The following is a 17,359-nucleotide window of genomic DNA, read 5'->3' on the forward strand; positions in this document are numbered from 1 at the left end:
CACAATGGGTATGTTTCTGAACTCGGGAAAAACGGGGGTATCCATTTTGGGGTGAACGTCTTCAGTTCCTATGTGCACTGTACAAAAAAACTGTTGTTAAATTGAAAAAATTGCCAAAAAAATTGAAAATCGTAACTTTTTCCTTCTGCTTTGCTTAGATTCATTCAAATACTGTGGGGTCAAAATACGCAGTACACCCCTAGATGAATTCGTTAAGGGGTCTAGTTTTCAAAATGGGGTCATTTGTGGGGGTTCTATATGGTTTTGGGCGCTCAAGAACTCTACAAGTGGGCAATAGGGCCTAAAAGGACTTCAAGCAAAATCTATGTTCTGAAAGCCACCGATTACTCCTTTTATTTTGGGCCCCGTTGTGCATGCGGACATAAGATTAGGGCCACAATGGGTATATTTCTGAAAACAGCACAAACAGGGGTATCCATTTTGGGGTGTAAGTCTTCCTTCATATGTGTGCTGTACAAAAAAAGCTGTTTTTAAAATGACAGAATTGCCAAAAAAACAAAAATCCAAATTTTCTCCTTTTGCTTTGCTTGAATTTATTCAAAAACTGTGGGGTCAAAATGCGCAGTACACCCCTAGATAAATTCGTTAAGGAGTCTAGTTTTCAAAATGGGGTCATTTGTGGGGGTTCTCTATGGTTTTGGGCGCTCAAGAACTCTACAAGTGGGCAATGGGGCCTAAAAGGACTTCAAGCAAAATTTGTGTTCCGAAAGCCACCGGTCGCTCCTTTCATTTTGGGCTCCGTTGTGTATCCAGACATAAGATTAGGGCCACAATGGGTATGTCTCTGAACACAGGACAAACAGGGGTATCCATTTTTGGGTGCAAGTCTTCCTTCATATGTGTGCTGTACAAAAAAAGCTGTTTTTAAAATGACAGAATTGCCGAAAAAACGAAAATCACAATTTTTTCCTTTTGCTTGGTTTGAATTCATTCAAAAACTGTGGGGTCAAAATATGCAGTACACCCCTAGATAAATTCCTTAAGGGGTCTAGTTTTCAAAATGGGGTCATTTGTGGGGGTTTTCTATGGTTTTGGGCGCTCAAGAACTCTACATGTGTGCTATGGGGCCTAAAAGGACTTCAAGCAAAATTTCTGTTTTGAAAGACACTGACTACTCCTTTCATTTTGGGCCCCGTTGTGGACTCAGATATAACAATAGGGCCACAATGGGTATATTTCTGAACACGGGAGAAATAGGGGTATCCATTTTGGGGTGTAAATCCTGATTTTAATGTAAACTATAGGAAAAAAATATGTCTTTAAAATGACAGATTTGCAAAAATATGAAATTTTACTTTTTCTCCTCTAAATTGAATTAATTCCTGAAAAAAAACTGTGGGGTCAAAATACTCATGACACCCCTCAGTGAATACATTAAGGGGTGTAGTTTTTAAAATGAGGTCATTTGGGGGGGTATCTATTATTCTGACACTCATGAGCCTTTACAATCTCGGCTTGGTATAGGAAAACAAAGTGTTCCTCAAAATGCTAAAAAGTAATGTTAAATTTGTACGTCTCCTAAATAGTTAAAAAAAAACGAAAGTTTTTCCAATGTGCGCCCAAAATAAAGTAAACGGGTGGAAATATAAATCTTAGCAAAAATTTCTATATTATGTTTGCACATATTTAAGATATTGCAGTTGGAAATGTGAAAAAATGACGATTTTTTCAAAATGTTCCCAATTTTGGCGCTTTTAATAAATAAACACAATTTCTATCGGTCTATTTTTTCCGCCTAAATGAAGCACAACATGTGGCGAAAAAACAATGTCAGAATCGCTTGGATATGCAAAACCTTTCTGGTGTTTTTGCATGTTAAAGTGACACATGTCAGATTTGCAAAATTTGGCCTGGTCATTAAGGCGCAAACAGGCTTGGTCACTAAGGGGTTAATGATGCCATATCAGTTCAGTGGGTTGCCCTGCACCTCAAAAAGTGAACCACATTGATTTGTTTGTTTTTATATTTCTCTTTCTGTGATACATTTATATTAGTGTAGGGACTCACAAAAAGTGAGCAGCCTTGACGTTGGCTTGTGAGCTCAGGTTTTTGGCTAAAATCCATCTAATACCTCGTATTTATTATGTATTATTCACATGCAGTGCGCCTTATAAATGCCTGGGGAGCCCGGGGTGACAGAACCAATGTGGTTCACTTTTTGAGGTGCAGGGCAACCCGCCAAACTGACATAGTGTCATTAATAGGTTACTAGTCTGCATGGTGCACCACATGTATCAGAATGGTCTGGCAATTTTTATCTATTCCGTGTAGGAGTTTACACCAGGAAGTCATTCCCCTTGTATGAGAGGCTGTCTCATCGGTGTCCTCCACAGGTGTAATTGGCTCCCTCATTTGGCATTTGGCTGCTTGCATGCTCAGGTGGTGCACATATTTGCCCTTCTGTATTAGTAAGCATATGGCTGTTTTCAGTTATTGTTTGTTTGTTTTTATTTTTTCCTTTCCGCAAAATAAGGTCAGTATAGCGTTGTTGGCTGTTAGCCATAGTAGTTCTAGATTTTAGGTAGAAAATCTAGAGGAATACGCATTGTCTCCTTAAGACAAGTGTCAGGTAGTATCCACACTGAGGGGACAGGTTACTATGGGTGACAGTAGCACTGATAAGGATTAGGGATAGCTGGCAGCAGTAGAGACACTTTCAGAGAAAAAAGGAATGATTACGTAATGCAGTTAGTCCTGGAATTAGACAGTGAAGGAATGTAGGCTACTGTAGCATTGAATGAAGTTGACAGGAAAATGGCTTGATGAGTACTGGCTCTGTGTGGAATGGTTGATTTTACAAAGGTTACAGAATGTTTTTTTTTTTATTATTTCAATGCTTCCTCTTTTTTTCTTCCCTTCCCCCTTAGCCTCACAGTTAGATAGATATACAGAGATGGGAGGAGGGTGAGTGTGACTGACCTTGTAATTTAGGAGTCTGGGACCTGTACTCGCTTGCCTGAATTGAACAGAGACTTGTAATGAAGACAAACATGAATGAAGTGAATTACAGTATCTTAGTATAAGCTTGTGCAAGGAGGAAGTTGAACAAAAAAGACATAAGAATCTTAAGTTATATTCTTGCTGTTATTTGTGTAAATGTAAGTTCTGTGATTTGCTTGCATTGTGTATAATTGTTAAATTACACTACTGTTATGTTTTCAGTGTGATAATGTCATGTAAACGAAATAAGTTGTTAATAACTTCTATGTAAGACCTGAGTGCTCCTATTATGGGAAAATATTAAAGTGATACTAATGTTAGTTAATGTGACTGTTTTACAATTAGTACTAGGAACAGTTAAAGTTTTTTTTTCTTCTCTTTCCCCTTCTCTGCCTAATAACAGGAGTTGCAGAGGGAGGGGATTAGTAGTAGTAGTGATTGAGTGCAATTTGTATGTGGATGAGGGTATTAGTAGTACTTGCATGAATTTTTATGCTATATGGTAAACATTGTGTGCAGAGGATTATATGGTTATTAATATCTATATGAGAGAGAAAGACTACTGCATAGATGAAAGTTGTGACAAGTGTTCAAGCTGTGATGAATGTAAAATGTGTGATGGAGATATTGACTCAAGTTAAACATTTCTCTCACCTACTCATAAGACTTTAATGACCACTCAGGGTGGGATGTGAATTTCATCCACATTTTTGTTTCCATTTTTTTTTGTCTTTGCCTATGTACGTGTCAGTCTACACAGCAGCTCTGACATTCTACCTATGAACTCAGAAGTTCAGGACAAGCAATGATAAACACAGGGCTGAAGTGCACGTCTTTGTAGATGAATGCCTGACCAGTAAATCTTTCTTCTTGACGGACCAGGCATTGCATACAAAAAAACCACTACATTTTTCACACCTTGTAAATTGTGGTCTAGTTTTTCTTCTTCTCAGCCCTGAGAATACCAAACTATACTAAGTCTTTCAGGCTTTACTGTACAAAAATAAATGGACACACGAGCTGTCCTCATGCAGGCTCGGGCTAGTCAGCAATGCCATGTTTCATTTTACTCAGCGCACCTTGACCCTGTTGCTTGTGTTGTGCCCTCTTGTGTTAAAAACAGTAGCAGCAGGTCAGCACATTCTGGACAAATGTTCTGAGATAAGTTTACATTTTCCTATGACAGTATTAGGCCACATGATGTCCCAGTCAATACTGCCACAGGTTCAGCTCAAAATGTGGTCCACAACACGTCACTTTCACTTCCAATACACCATGCTCATGCCACACAACATGTCCGTTTAGCATTGCAACACCCTCAATTCTGCTACCTTGCTGCATCTGGAAAAGGAGGGGAAAGGGGGTAATCATCTGATAGCTTTATTTTCAGCCTGATACACATGACTATGCACAGCTAATGGCCCAGGAGACAAGGGATTCAGTCATGTTGCTGATCATTAATTAGACAACCCTAATTTTGCACTCTTTGTGGATGGATTGAGATACGATCAAGAATGCAGGTTCTATTCAGATTATGTTGTGCTCTCCTTACATGATGAGGTCAAGGCCGAATCCCTTCCATCTCACATGTCAGCCCGAGAAGCTAAATTGTGAGCTCTGGAAAAAAAACATGCAAGCATGCTTAAGTAAAAACAGCTAACATCTACACGGACTCGCGCTATGCCTTTGGCATTGTTCATGAGTGTGGACCCATCTGGAGAGCGCGGTCATACTTGACAGCAACTGAAAACCCAATTAAGGACAGTAAAGGTATATGGGTACTGATGAAAGCCCTTCTGCTGTCTGAGAGAATGGCCTGAAAGCATAACAAAAGGCCACTTCAAGAATGGCACAAAAATGTTCACTGGTATCCACCAGGATTTAGCATCACATCAGTTAAATACACACAGGGCTGCCTGATTTGTGCACAGAACAATGTGTGTAGATCTGTACAGACTCCCAAACCGTGCAGCCCTTGTCCTGACTACCCATTCCAGCATCTTCAAATAGACTACATCCAACTGCCATGGGTGGGCAGGTACTAGTACATTCTGATCTGCTTAGACCTGTTTTCAGGGTGACCAGTCTGTCCTATCCACTCACAATGCCCCTGCCAAGAACTGGTCTCTGAGGTGGTATGCAGGTATGGGGTACCAGAGACAATTGAGAGTGACCAAGGCACTCCCTTCAAGGGAGAAGTGATGCAGAAGGTAATGAAAGCGTTAGGGGTAGAACAGGCCTTTCATGCTCTGTACCATCAACAAAGCAGTGGTAGAGCAGAGTGCTTAAATGGTACCTTTAGAAACCACGATCCAGAAGGCCATGGCAGAGCTCAATAGACCATGGGCTGAGTGCCTCCTCCTGGTACACTGCTTCATAAGGTACAAACCTAACAGAACAGGCCTCAGCCCATATGAGCCCTAGAACCCAGACTTGACAGAATATAAAAAGTGTTCCTGACCACCACTACAGATGTTCAGCTAGAAGGAAAAATCTAAATAGATACATGCATCTCATTGCAAGAGAGTCTCCACACCATGATATTATGCTTTCTCCTAGGTTGTTCAATCCCTGTTCACAACTATGGTTCTATAACTAAGGTTCTGAAGGGACTAACTAGCCTTGCTAAAGAACTAGCAGCAAGTTCTGGCATCTCCGACCCCTTTGATGACTGGTGGACTGATACTTTTGGCAGATGGAGCCACTGGATTTCATCTTTTGCTAGAACTTTAGTGACTATTCTTGCTGCTCTTATATGCTGCTGCATTATTCCGCGCCTTTGAGAATTTATCTCTAAGACTATCGACAAAGCTGTCCCTGTTATGTATTATGATGTTTTGGCTACTGAATTTGATATTGAATCTGTTTTATATCAATTCTCTATTTGTTTGTTTAATCTGGATGGTGCGGGATGCTCGTCCTGGTGCTGTGGGGGCCCGGGCTGGGGGCTCTGTCCAGGGTTCCCCCACTCTAATGGTTGGTCGCGGTGGCCGGTGGCATGTCCTGCATCATGCCCAGGCGTGCCTGTCTGCTAGTCAGCCGTGCGGCGCTTGGGCTGGTGCGTGCTGCCAGGGGGAGGCGGCTTTATGATTCCCTCCGGTCATCATGTGACTTCGCCCCTAGACTCTGGTTGCCAGTGTTTGGTTTTGACTTGTCTGCCTACACCCACATTTTTGACCTGACTTTGGTGTGTTCGACTTCGGCTTTTCTTTTGACTCTGCCTCTGTTTCGCCCTCCTGTATTCACACCTGTCTGTCGGTTTGACCCTGCTTTCTACAACTACTCTCTGGTCTGCGCTTTTGTTACTTCCTGTCAGCTACGCGGTGCTCACCTGCCGGTCTCACTGTCCCTCCTTTCTTGGGGTCCCTGTCACTAGTGCAGAGCAGGGATCGTTGCCCAGTTGTCACCCTGGGGCCTTGCTCAGGGGGGCAGGTAGGTAGTGACATGGGAGAGGGCTGCGTAGGGATCCCCTGTCCATCTGCCCTTGCCAGTCCTAACACTATTCCTACAGCACTTTTCCAAGATACTTTTTCTGTTGAGCGCTAGGTCTTGGGTTTAGTCAGGGGAGCTGGTGAAGTTGTGTAGGAAAACTGGCTCCTGTCATTAGGACTTGAGCATTTACTTTTGCACCTAGCTGCTGTAAGAGATAAAAAGGAGGGACTGTTATATTAATAATATATGTATTCTATTGTGTGTGCGTATATATACTGTATATCTCTTTTCATATGTTTCTCACATCAGCCTATGCAATTATAGATAGATATGAGATAGATAGATAGATAGATATGAGATAGATAGATAGATATGAGATAGATAGATAGATATGAGATAGATAGATAGATATGAGATAGATAGATAGATATGAGATAGATAGATAGATATGAGATAGATAGATAGATATGAGATAGATAGAGAGAGAGAGATAGTATATCTTTCTTAGTGAATAGGTAGCATCTAAATGGTTAATTTGATCCCCTATAAGCTGGGCAAATTTAAATAGCGATGTTTTTTTTGCTGTTTCTATCTCGGCTATTTAAACTTTCCCGGCTTATAGGGGATCACAGGGAGTCCTTTCTGAGTGGAAGGGACTATACATTTGGTCCATAGAAACTCCACTGACTGTGATCACCTATCCAGTCCTCTATGGGAGACCATCACTATATATAGTTTTTAGAGGCTCCCCAACCATCTGGTCAAACAATTCTTTGATTCTTTTGGCTTACACTGGATTTTTCTATTAGCAGCATATTGTGAATTACATCTTGGATCAAGCATTTGTCCTGATACTTGTCAGTGTAATTACTTTTCTGTTATCAGCAGTTTGGTATCTTCAGACCAAACCTTTCTGTCTGGAGGTTAGCGGGGGTAGACACGGTTCTCCCCTCTATTATTATACAGTGACCAACTGGTTCCTGAAGAGTTGTAGGTCCAGCTGAAATGCATTGAACCAATTTCTTAATTATCTTCATCTTTTCACTCTGATTGAGTATACACGCACTCGCTGACATCAGGATATCATTCTGTAGGTTAAAGCAACATAAGTTTTGAATATTCTCATTTCTCTAGTACATTGGCCCAGAACGCATCAAAGTGGGTCAAGCCTTTGGGCTTTAAGATACTCTCATTCGACCCTAATATTGTATTCCCTCTCCAGGAGGTGATTGTACTCAGACTGGATAGAGGGAATGAAATAAGGGACGGATGATTTCTGTACTAGTGATACTTGACTTATTTCCAGGGAATTTTCCATCCAAGAATTGAACATAGGGAACTATACAACATAATATAGTTCCTTTAGTAAATCCCTCACTGGATATATTTAGGCACTTTTGTGTCTGCTTGTCCTTCTGGTTTATTTGTCTAGTTTGTCTTGTTAGTCCATGGCCCTTCAGTTTTAATAAATATTAATAAAGATTGTTTTTAGGGAACTCCATCTGTGAATCGGGCTAAATCTCTTCGAGTTCCTTTTGCCACAGTGATTACTTACTACAGTAAAGAGAAATCTACCCCTAGCAGAATTGTGTACAAGTACCACCCAAATCTGTGTCAATTTCCACACCAAAATTCATTACATTTGAACGTACACTAATATTTATCCCCTAGTATCCATCACAAGAACCAATTCCCCTTCTGAGTTCCCATCATGGTCATGGTGTTCCCCCCCCCTCCCTTCTGTGTGCCCCTCATGCTGAGTGTAAACCCCACTCTGTACCACCCCTTGTGCAGACTATGAAACCTCTTCTGCAACCCCCCCATGCTCAGTGTGGCCTCTCTTCTGTGCCCCCACAATGCTGCGGTCACCCTTTTCTTCCTGTAATCACAAAGCCCCCGTAAAGGCCAGGAAGATTTCGGGTTACTGCATTACTCACGATGCTGCGCCGCACCCTGTCACAGCATCTCTTGGAGCATAGCCCAGATTGGCTCATCTCTCTCCCACAGCAGAGGGTGTGGAGCTAGTCCGTGTTACGCTCCAAGACGTTCTGACAGCTTACAGTCCCACAGTGTGAGCAATGCAGAATCCTGTAATCTTCCTGATTGGAGCTTCGGGGAATATTGGACTGAAGATGACTGCTAGAAACTTTTGTTGAACTTGGTTCACATGTGGATTGTCCTGGTCATGGCAGCAGGTTTCTCTCTTGCACCATCGCTTCCCATGAGAGGATCCAAATATTCAGTAAGTCTACAGCTGACCAAAAATTGCCTTATCTGTTATCCATGAGAACGTATATACCTAGAGTGACTGAGGAGGGGAAGCCGGTAATTGTAAGGTCAGAGATCACACACTTACACTAGTATCTGAGCCGGACTCCATACAGGCAGCTGTAACATAGCAAGCTAGAGAAACCTCATCATCCACACCGCCCTGAGGAAACCAAAGAAATCATATCAGTGAAGTATGCAACACTACAAAACACTGTACACCAGTAAGAATCACCATAGGAGAGCTTCTTTACAGTAAGAGCGAGATATGTAATTGAATGCTCTACTCATAAGGGCAGGACGCAAACCTGATGACGAATGATGACTATGAGATTAATACGAAGAATATAGTTATAGAGTTATATATATTTTTAAAAGCCATCCCCTACCCTCTTCCTGCAGACTGGGATCAGCCAGAAATGTTTGTAACCTGAAGATTTGGGGTATTTCTCCTTCTTTCTGCTGCTTTCTGTACATTTTATCTCCATGTGAAGATGTCTCTTCTCTGCTGCCCTTCTTCTCCTCTCACAGCAGAAGTCATAGATAAAGAGAGGAAGAATCTGCACCCCCCTCCTCCTTGTCTACTATTTAAAGTATTAAGGTGGTCATACACACAACATAATGGTTGCCCCAAAAAGGCCATTTCATGCGACTATTGCTTGAAAGAGCAATGACAATCATTGTTTGTCATAGACCTGATCCATCCTGTTGGCTGACCACAGCCAAAACTGCAAGTGTATAGTATGGCATGATCTGCCAAAACCTTGGAGCTCACTTGCTATAGTGGTCAATTCTCTCTCTAATAACCTAAAAGTAGTAATACTCATGTGTCCCCACTCCCCCTGCACTCCTGCTCCTCTGCTAGTCTTCACTTCCAGGCAAGGGCATGCATACCACAGAGGTAGACCATGCAGCTGCTATGGGGTCTATGGAGAGAGGGGCTCAGCTTTGTTTAGGTCCATGGCCTTTTTTACTGGGTGGCTGTAGCCATTGCATTACACCCCTCTCCAAATAAACTAAATGCCTTAGGGGTCAGGGAAAGGGAGTCGAGGGAAAAAACAAATAGAAGTCCCGGTTGTCCTGGGTGCCAAAATTAAAGGGGTTGTCCCGCGCCGAAACGGGTTTTTTTTTTTTTTAACCCCCCCCCCCCCCCCCCCCCGTTCGGCACGAGACAACCCCGATGCAAGGGTTAAAAAAACAACCCCCACAGCGCTTACCTGAATCCCGGCGGTCCGGCGTCTTCATACTCACCTGCTGAAGATGGCCGCCAGGATCCTCTGTCTCCATGGACCGCAGGGCTTCTGTGCGGTCCATTGCCGATTCCAGCCTCCTGATTGGCTGGAATCGGCACGTGACGGGGCGGAGCTACACGGAGCTACACGGAGCCCCATAGAGAAGAGGAGAAGACCCGGACTGCGCAAGCGCGGCTAATTTGGCCATCGGAGGGCGAAAATTAGTCGGCACCATGGAGACGAGGACGCCAGCAACGGAGCAGGTAAGTATAAAACTTTTTATAACTTCTGTATGGCTCATAATTAATGCACAATGTACATTACAAAGTGCATTATTATGGCCATACAGAAGTGTATAGACCCACTTGCTGCCTCGGGACAACCCCTTTAAGCACCTTATTAGGGGGCACATTTTTATTTTTGCTATGGGGCCCCTCATTCCCATGTACACCACTGCTTCCGGATGCACGTCCTGAGTTATGATTAAGTCCTGTGTTCACTGCAGCAAAGCCAGTGATTGAGTGCAACAGACACGATTGTCAGGATGTGCACTCAGAAGTGAAGGCCAGCGGCGATCCGGCCAGCCAAAGGCAAAAAAAGCACCGGTAAAGCAGGGACAGGTGAGTATTTATTTTATGTTGATCCACCACTCTGGAGCAGTTTCTTTCGGCTCCAGATAACCTTCTTCACTGTTGCTGCTGGGATCATTGTCTTAAATGGATGGTCAGTAAAGATGAGCGGTTATACTCGCTAAAGGCAATTGCTCGAGCGAGCATTGCCTTCAGCGAGTATCTCCCCCGCTCGAGACTAGAGGTTCGGGTGCCGGCACGGGGGAGCGGTGAGTAGCGGCTGTCATCAGGAGGGAGCGGGGGGGGGGGGAGAGAGATCTGCCCTCCGTTACGCCCCGCTCTCCCCCGCAGGTCCGTGCCCGCTGCCGGCACCCGAACCTGCAGTCTCGAGCAGGGGAGATACTCGCTAAAGGCAATGCTCACTCGAGCAATTGCCTTTAGCGAGTATACTCGCTCATCTTTAATTGTCAGCTTTAATCTAGATGCATTTTTTGAAATTGAAGCGGTTTGCAAACGTTTACAGAGATGCTGCAGGAAAAGGTGAATTATAATCTGATAGGAGGGGAGGAAGTTATCACAATGGTAAAACTGGTCCACTTCCCAGGAAGGTCTCTATCCACAAGCCCAAACTAGCACCAGTACCAGTAGCCATTGTTTCATTTCCCCCTGGAATGAATGGCCAGAGGAAGGTGAATGAACATAGGGTCTATCCTGTAGCTACATTATACTCTCTGCTATATTGAGCTGTTCCTCACCTTCAAGGCATTGTTTAGCAGACGACCTCTGGTGTTGAAGCAGCCATTGGGCTTCTGCTGGTCTTTCAGCCAGTCCATGCTTTGTTTAATAACCTTGTCATCAATGTAGATAGTAGAAGTAACCTGGCTGAAGCACTTCACAACAAAAGCTGTGAGCCTGCAGAAGGGACAGGTACAGTAATAGTCAAACACAAGAACATTGAATAGATCCTAGTACAGGATTCAAGATCATCTCCCCCTCCAGGGTCCATTTCACACAACCCTCATCTTTGGATAGGGGATCCACAGACCTTCTTTTAGATCAGAGAAGAAGGAAAGTCATGTCCAGTGTTCCCAAACTACATGTAATGAGGGATGGACCACCTTTATCTATCGTTCCATAGAAGTGGAAGCGGTAACTTTAGTGGTACAGAAGCCCATAGACTGACCAAGAGAAATGTGGGGCATTGAAGGGCAGATAGGAACAGAGCATGATATTTCAGGTCCTCTATATGTTCTTGTGGTCCAATGCTATCAATTACCAGACACTGGGCTCATCACTGATCCAGAGAATAGGTTTGTGCTAGTTCAGCCCATCCCTGGAGTAGTGGCTACCCATGAATGAATGCATATGAAAGCTATGAAAATGTCCATGTGCCTCTGCTCATAGATTTCCATGACTTAATAATTTTCTTGGTAGAAGCACAAACACTGGAATATTTAGTGGAATGATTTGCTGAATTTGGGTAACATCGGGGTAGGGCGAGGACTGCACCCTACAGGGAATAAAAGGTCAGGTTACGTATACATGCATTATGTTAACAAAAGTAAAGGGGATATACAAATTAGATGTGTGAGCATTAGGTATAACGTAGAATATCACACAGGCATATCCCAGGACAGAAACCATCAGAATGCCCCCAAGTGTAGAGGTGACAATGGGGTACGGTGATGGGATGCTACCTGAACAATTAATCAGTCTGCGACATCACAGCGCGTATGAAACTTCCAGATTCCACAGTTGGCAATGTTATTCAAAAATGGAGAACATCTGGTGTGTGCGGTGCAGTAACATTTGGGGAGACCTTGTAAAAGTGACAGAACGTGGACAACGAAGCTTTATAGGGGCTACGACGGCATCACACACATTGTCTGCCCTCACTCAGGAGGTCCCACAGGCCATTGGGACAACTATTACCACCAGAACCATTTGCAGGGAACTGCATGTGAAGGGATACTATGTACGAGTGGCTGCACACATGCCCAATATCACAGCAATGAAAGCAATGGTGCTTGGAGAATCATTCTTGGACTGCATATGACTGGAAGCAAGTGTTGTGGACAGCTGAATCACAGTACACCATCTTCTGATCAGATGGCCGCACTTGGGTGTGGCGGTTGCCCGGAGAACGGTTTCCACATGACTGCATTGTCTCAACAGTGAAGTTTGGAGGTAGTCCTGTTATGGTGTGGAGATGTCTCTGCTGGGATGGACTAGGGCCATTGGTTATAGTGAAGTCCACTCTCAATGCCAATGGTTACAGAAACATTCCTGACAATGTGGCATCACCTACTCTGTGTCTCTACCAACATGATGGAGCACCATGTCATACAGCACTCAGTGTTGAGGCTTGGTTTGAGGATCTGCATTGACCAGCCCAAAGTCCGGATGTCAATCCTACTGAGCATATTTTGGGATGAACTAGAACCTTGCACGCCCAACACGCCCATCATCCCCTGCCTCACTATCTGAAGCCCTCCTCCAGGAATGGAGGAAAATCCCTCCATATTGTAGGTAATGCAAGATAAGGAGCTGAGCTCGCATAATCTGCAGAGGGAGCCAACTGTAACTGATAGCCGGGGTCCTGCTGCAATGGCAGAGATAGAAGAGAACTCTGATTCCCGCCGTTAACCTCTTGCATGCCATGATCAATGTTGTGGCATGTAAGCAGTTAACAGAGAGAGCGCGCTCTCACTGTGACATCATTGGCCATCTGATTGTGGAGGGCTAATGGGTTGTTATCGCAACAGGATGCCTGGCAATGACCTCCATGTCTGCCCTGACTTGTGATGAAAAAGATAAGAGATTATATATTGCAGTACTTATTTACTGCAGTCTACTATCTGAAAGATCATAGGATCACAGGTTCAAGTCCCCTACAGAGACAAAAAAGGCAAATAAAAAAAAGTTAAAAAAATAGAATAGATTTTTTAAAGCCCACCTTAATAAGTGTTATACAATACATTATATGTACCCCCAAATGGTACCAATAAAAGCTTCTCATCACACAACAAACAAGTCCACATACAGCTAGGTGGGTGGAAAAATAAAAAAAAAAGGTATGGCTTTTTGAAGAATGGAGTTAGGGGGAAAAAAATAAAAACAAAAATCGCAAAAAATAATTACATCCTTAAAGAAGTTGTCCGGTTGTAAACTACTTATGGCCTATCCTTAGGATAAATCATCAACAGTAGATTGGGGGTTACCCGGGCCCCCGCTAGTCAGCTGTTCTCTCAATGATGCACTACATGAACTAATTTCTACAGGAAGCAGAGAGCTCTTTTTTTACTCTAGTGGTAATGCTTGGTATTGCAGCTTAAGTTCCCTTTGAAATGAATGAAAGTTTTGCTTGCAATACCAAGCTGGCCACTACAATATGAACAGAGCTGTCTGCTTCCTGCAAAAATGAGCTCAGTGCACAAGTACGCTAGCTTGGCAAACAGCTGATCTGTCATCTACTTCTGATGACTTATCCTAAAGGATAGGTCATCAGTAGTTTACAAGTTGATAAACTCTGAGCCACATCCTTAAAGTGGTTTTCCATGACAATACTATTGATGATGACCTATTCTCTGGATAGGTCATCAATAGTTGATTGGCCCAGACCAGCAGCTCGGGATCCCAGCCAATCAGCTGATTAGGTTCCACTGAGGTCTGAGCAGAAGCCACTGCTCTGACTCCCTGTGTAGCAGTTGGCATTTGTAACTACAATTGCACCACTTATGAAATCAATGGGAGCTGCACCTGCAAATAGAAGCTCCGGTCACTAGAAGGGTTGGAGCAGTGACCTCAGTGTATACCAGCGCTGTCAGCCTGCCACTCGGTAATCAACTATTGATGACCTTTCCTGAGGATAGGCCCTTCAATAGTATTTTTGTGGAATACCCCTTTAAAGGGCTAATACAGCATATTGGTAATACAATTCTGTTCCTTACTCTGAACTCTCAGAAGACATTTAGGAGATTCTATCAAAATCCAATTTATGGAAAATGTAGCGGACTCTCCACACTCACCATGTGCTGCCATCCGGATCACTCTTGCCGAAGGCGCTGTATGACCCGTCTGATCGCTTGTATGTCATCTGGCGGGTGCTTCCTATAAGATAAGGGGCAACAGTCAAAATGTTTTGCGTATGACCATATTATGTTTTGTACAGAGCGTCGGACCCTACTGTACTTCCATATGCAACAGATATTATATGGTACAGCTTGGTATAACATGGCATAGAAAGTCACAGACACCATAGAACAATGCCACGCACTCACCACTCTGCAGAAAATCTTTGGCCTTCGCGAGCACCTCAGGGTTTATTAGATTCGATTTCTGTAAATACTGGAGGATGTAGACATTCGGGGCGAATCCAGCCATGTTCTGCTCACCGCAGCCATACGACATGGCCAGGAGATCACCGATGTTACTCATGGCCGGTCCCATGATGTCGCCTGGTCAACAAAAAAGACGCAGATAAAGCAGATGGATATTTCTATATTTCACCTCAGTCCAGGTTTCTATAGAGATGTTGAACATTTAACCCCTTCATGCTGCGGCCCGCTTTCTTTTTCTTTTGGATTTTCATTTTTAACTCCCCCCTTTCCAAAACCCCTAATGTTTTATTTTCTGGTGACGCGGCTACATGAGAGCTTGTATCTTGTGGAATCATTTAACGTACCAAATGATGTAATCAAAAGCTTTAAAAAATTTCTAAGTGGGCAAAATGGAAAAACACACGATGCACCCTCCTGGGGGGGTTACAGCATTCATTGGGAAGTAAACATGACACTTATTATTAAAAAACGATTTCTCCCCTAGAAGTTGTGGGATGAAATAAAACGCTCTGTGATTGTAACATTGATGTAAGTGAGCACAATACAAGAGCAAAAGGGTCATTTATTGTTTAGAACTGACCCCTTATAGGGAGGCTCTAGTACCCTGATGTACCCCCTCTAGCTTGGATACAAGATGTGATACAGGCAGGCATGGAGGTTCTAGTACCTTGTTGTACTGCCTCTAGCTTAGATACAAGATGTGATACGGGCAGGCATGGAGGCTCTAGTACCCTGTTGTACCACCTCTAGCTTGGATACAAAATGTGGTGCAGGCAGACATGGAGGCTCTAGTACCCTGTTGTACTGCCTGTAGCTTGGATACAAAATGTGGTGTAGGCGAACATGGAGGCTCTAGTACTCTGTTGTACCACCTCTAGCTTGGATACAAGATGTGATACGGGCAGGCATGGAGGCTCTAGTACCCTGTTGTACCGCCTCTAGCTTGGATACATGATGTGATACGGGCGGGCATGGAGGCTCTAGTACCCTGTTGTACCGCCTGTAGCTTGGATACAAGATGTGATACAGGCAGACATGAAGGCTCTAGTACCCTTTTGTATCGCCTGTAGCTTGGATATAAAATGTGGTGCAGGCAGACATGGAGGCTCTAGTACCCTGTTGTACTGCCTCTAGCTTGGATACAATATGTGATACAAGCAGGGTTGGGGGCTCTAGTACCCTGTTGTACCGCCTCTAGCTTGGATACAAGATGTGATACGGGGGGCATGGAGGCTCTAGTGCCCTGTTGTACCGCCTCTAGCTTGGATACAAGATGTGATACGGAGGGCATGGAGGCTCTAGTACCCTGTTGTACCGCCTCTAGCTTGGATACAAGATGTGATACGGAGGGCATGGAGGCTCTAGTACCCTGTTGTACCACCTCTAGCTTGGATACAAGATGTGATACGGAGGGCATGGAGGCTCTAGTACCCTGTTGTACCACCTCTAGCTTGGATACAAATGTGATACGGGGGGCATCGAGGCTCTAGTACCCTGTTAGGCCACCTCTAGATTGGATACAAGATGTGATATGGGTGGGCATGGGGGCTCTAGTACCCTGTTGTACCGCCTCTAGCTTGGATACAAGATGTGATACAGGCGGGCATGGGGGCTCTAGTACCCTGTTGTACCGCCTCTAGCTTGGATACAAGATGTGATACAGGCAGGCATGGAGGCTCTAGTACCCTGTTGTACTGCCTCTAGCTTGGATACAAGATGTGATACGGAGGGCATGGAGGCTCTAGTACCCTGTTGTACCACCTCTAGCTTGGATACAAATGTGATACTGGAGGCATCGAGGCTCTAGCACCCTGTTAGGCCACCTCTAGATTGGATACAAGATGTGATATGGGTGGGCATGGGGGCTCTAGTACCCTGTTGTACCGCCTCTAGCTTGGATACAAGATGTGATACAGGCGGGCATGGGGGCTCTAGTACCCTGTTGTACCGCCTCTAGCTTGGATACAAGATGTGATACAGGCAGGCATGGAGGCTCTAGTACCCTGTTGTACTGCCTAAAGCTTGGATACAGGATGTGATACAGGCAGGCATGGAGGCATACAGGTTCAGTATGGTATCCTGCCATATATCACTGTACATACGCTGTAATTCAGCCTTTATCTCTCTTTATCCGTCCAATCAGGGCCGACTCTTGGACACTTTATGGATCAGCCCTCTTCTTTCAGTTCAATCATTTGAATTTTTGTGTCAGCTCTAATAGTCTCAAGCCATTGCATTCGTTGGCAACCCGGTCTTTTGTTGCTGACCCCTCCCAGCATTACCGATGCTTCTAATGAATTAGCTCACATTATGAGGCTGAAGTATGAGAGTCTCTGTTACTTAATTTTGCCCTCCAATGAAAACTTTGCTTTGATGCGGTCTAGGACTGTTTTGTTGGTTCTCTTGGAGGTCCCAGGAATTCGTAGAGATTACCTCCAGAAAAGTTTGAAGGCATCAATCTTCCTCTGGTCCATTTTCTTCAGTGTCCGACTTTTGCAGCCGTAAGCTGTGATTGGGAAGATGATTGTGTTGACTGTCCAGCATTTCATTGCAATGC

At 44.0% G+C, this 17,359-nt stretch overlaps 2 protein-coding genes across 2 annotated transcripts in view; both read right to left on the bottom strand.

The window, feature by feature from the left end:
- LOC136626392 (pregnancy zone protein-like) overlaps positions 1-17,359 on the bottom strand; it is a 600,260-nt gene that overhangs the window by 47,807 nt on the left and 535,094 nt on the right. The gene's annotated exons all lie outside the window — the stretch shown is intronic.
- The window catches only part of LOC136626787 (alpha-2-macroglobulin-like protein 1), a 172,763-nt gene that overhangs the window by 35,252 nt on the left and 120,152 nt on the right, over positions 1-17,359 (bottom strand). Inside the window, exons 26-29 of the mRNA XM_066601792.1 lie at positions 14,743-14,919; positions 14,491-14,572; positions 11,218-11,374; positions 8,750-8,824 (exon numbers count right to left, since the gene is read on the bottom strand). Coding sequence (XP_066457889.1) covers positions 8,750-8,824; positions 11,218-11,374; positions 14,491-14,572; positions 14,743-14,919 — 491 coding nt within the window. The remainder of the gene's footprint in view (positions 1-8,749; positions 8,825-11,217; positions 11,375-14,490; positions 14,573-14,742; positions 14,920-17,359) is intronic.

Source organism: Eleutherodactylus coqui, chromosome 4, assembly GCF_035609145.1.
Source record: "Eleutherodactylus coqui strain aEleCoq1 chromosome 4, aEleCoq1.hap1, whole genome shotgun sequence".
In the NCBI taxonomy this organism is placed as follows: Eukaryota; Metazoa; Chordata; class Amphibia; order Anura; family Eleutherodactylidae; genus Eleutherodactylus; species Eleutherodactylus coqui.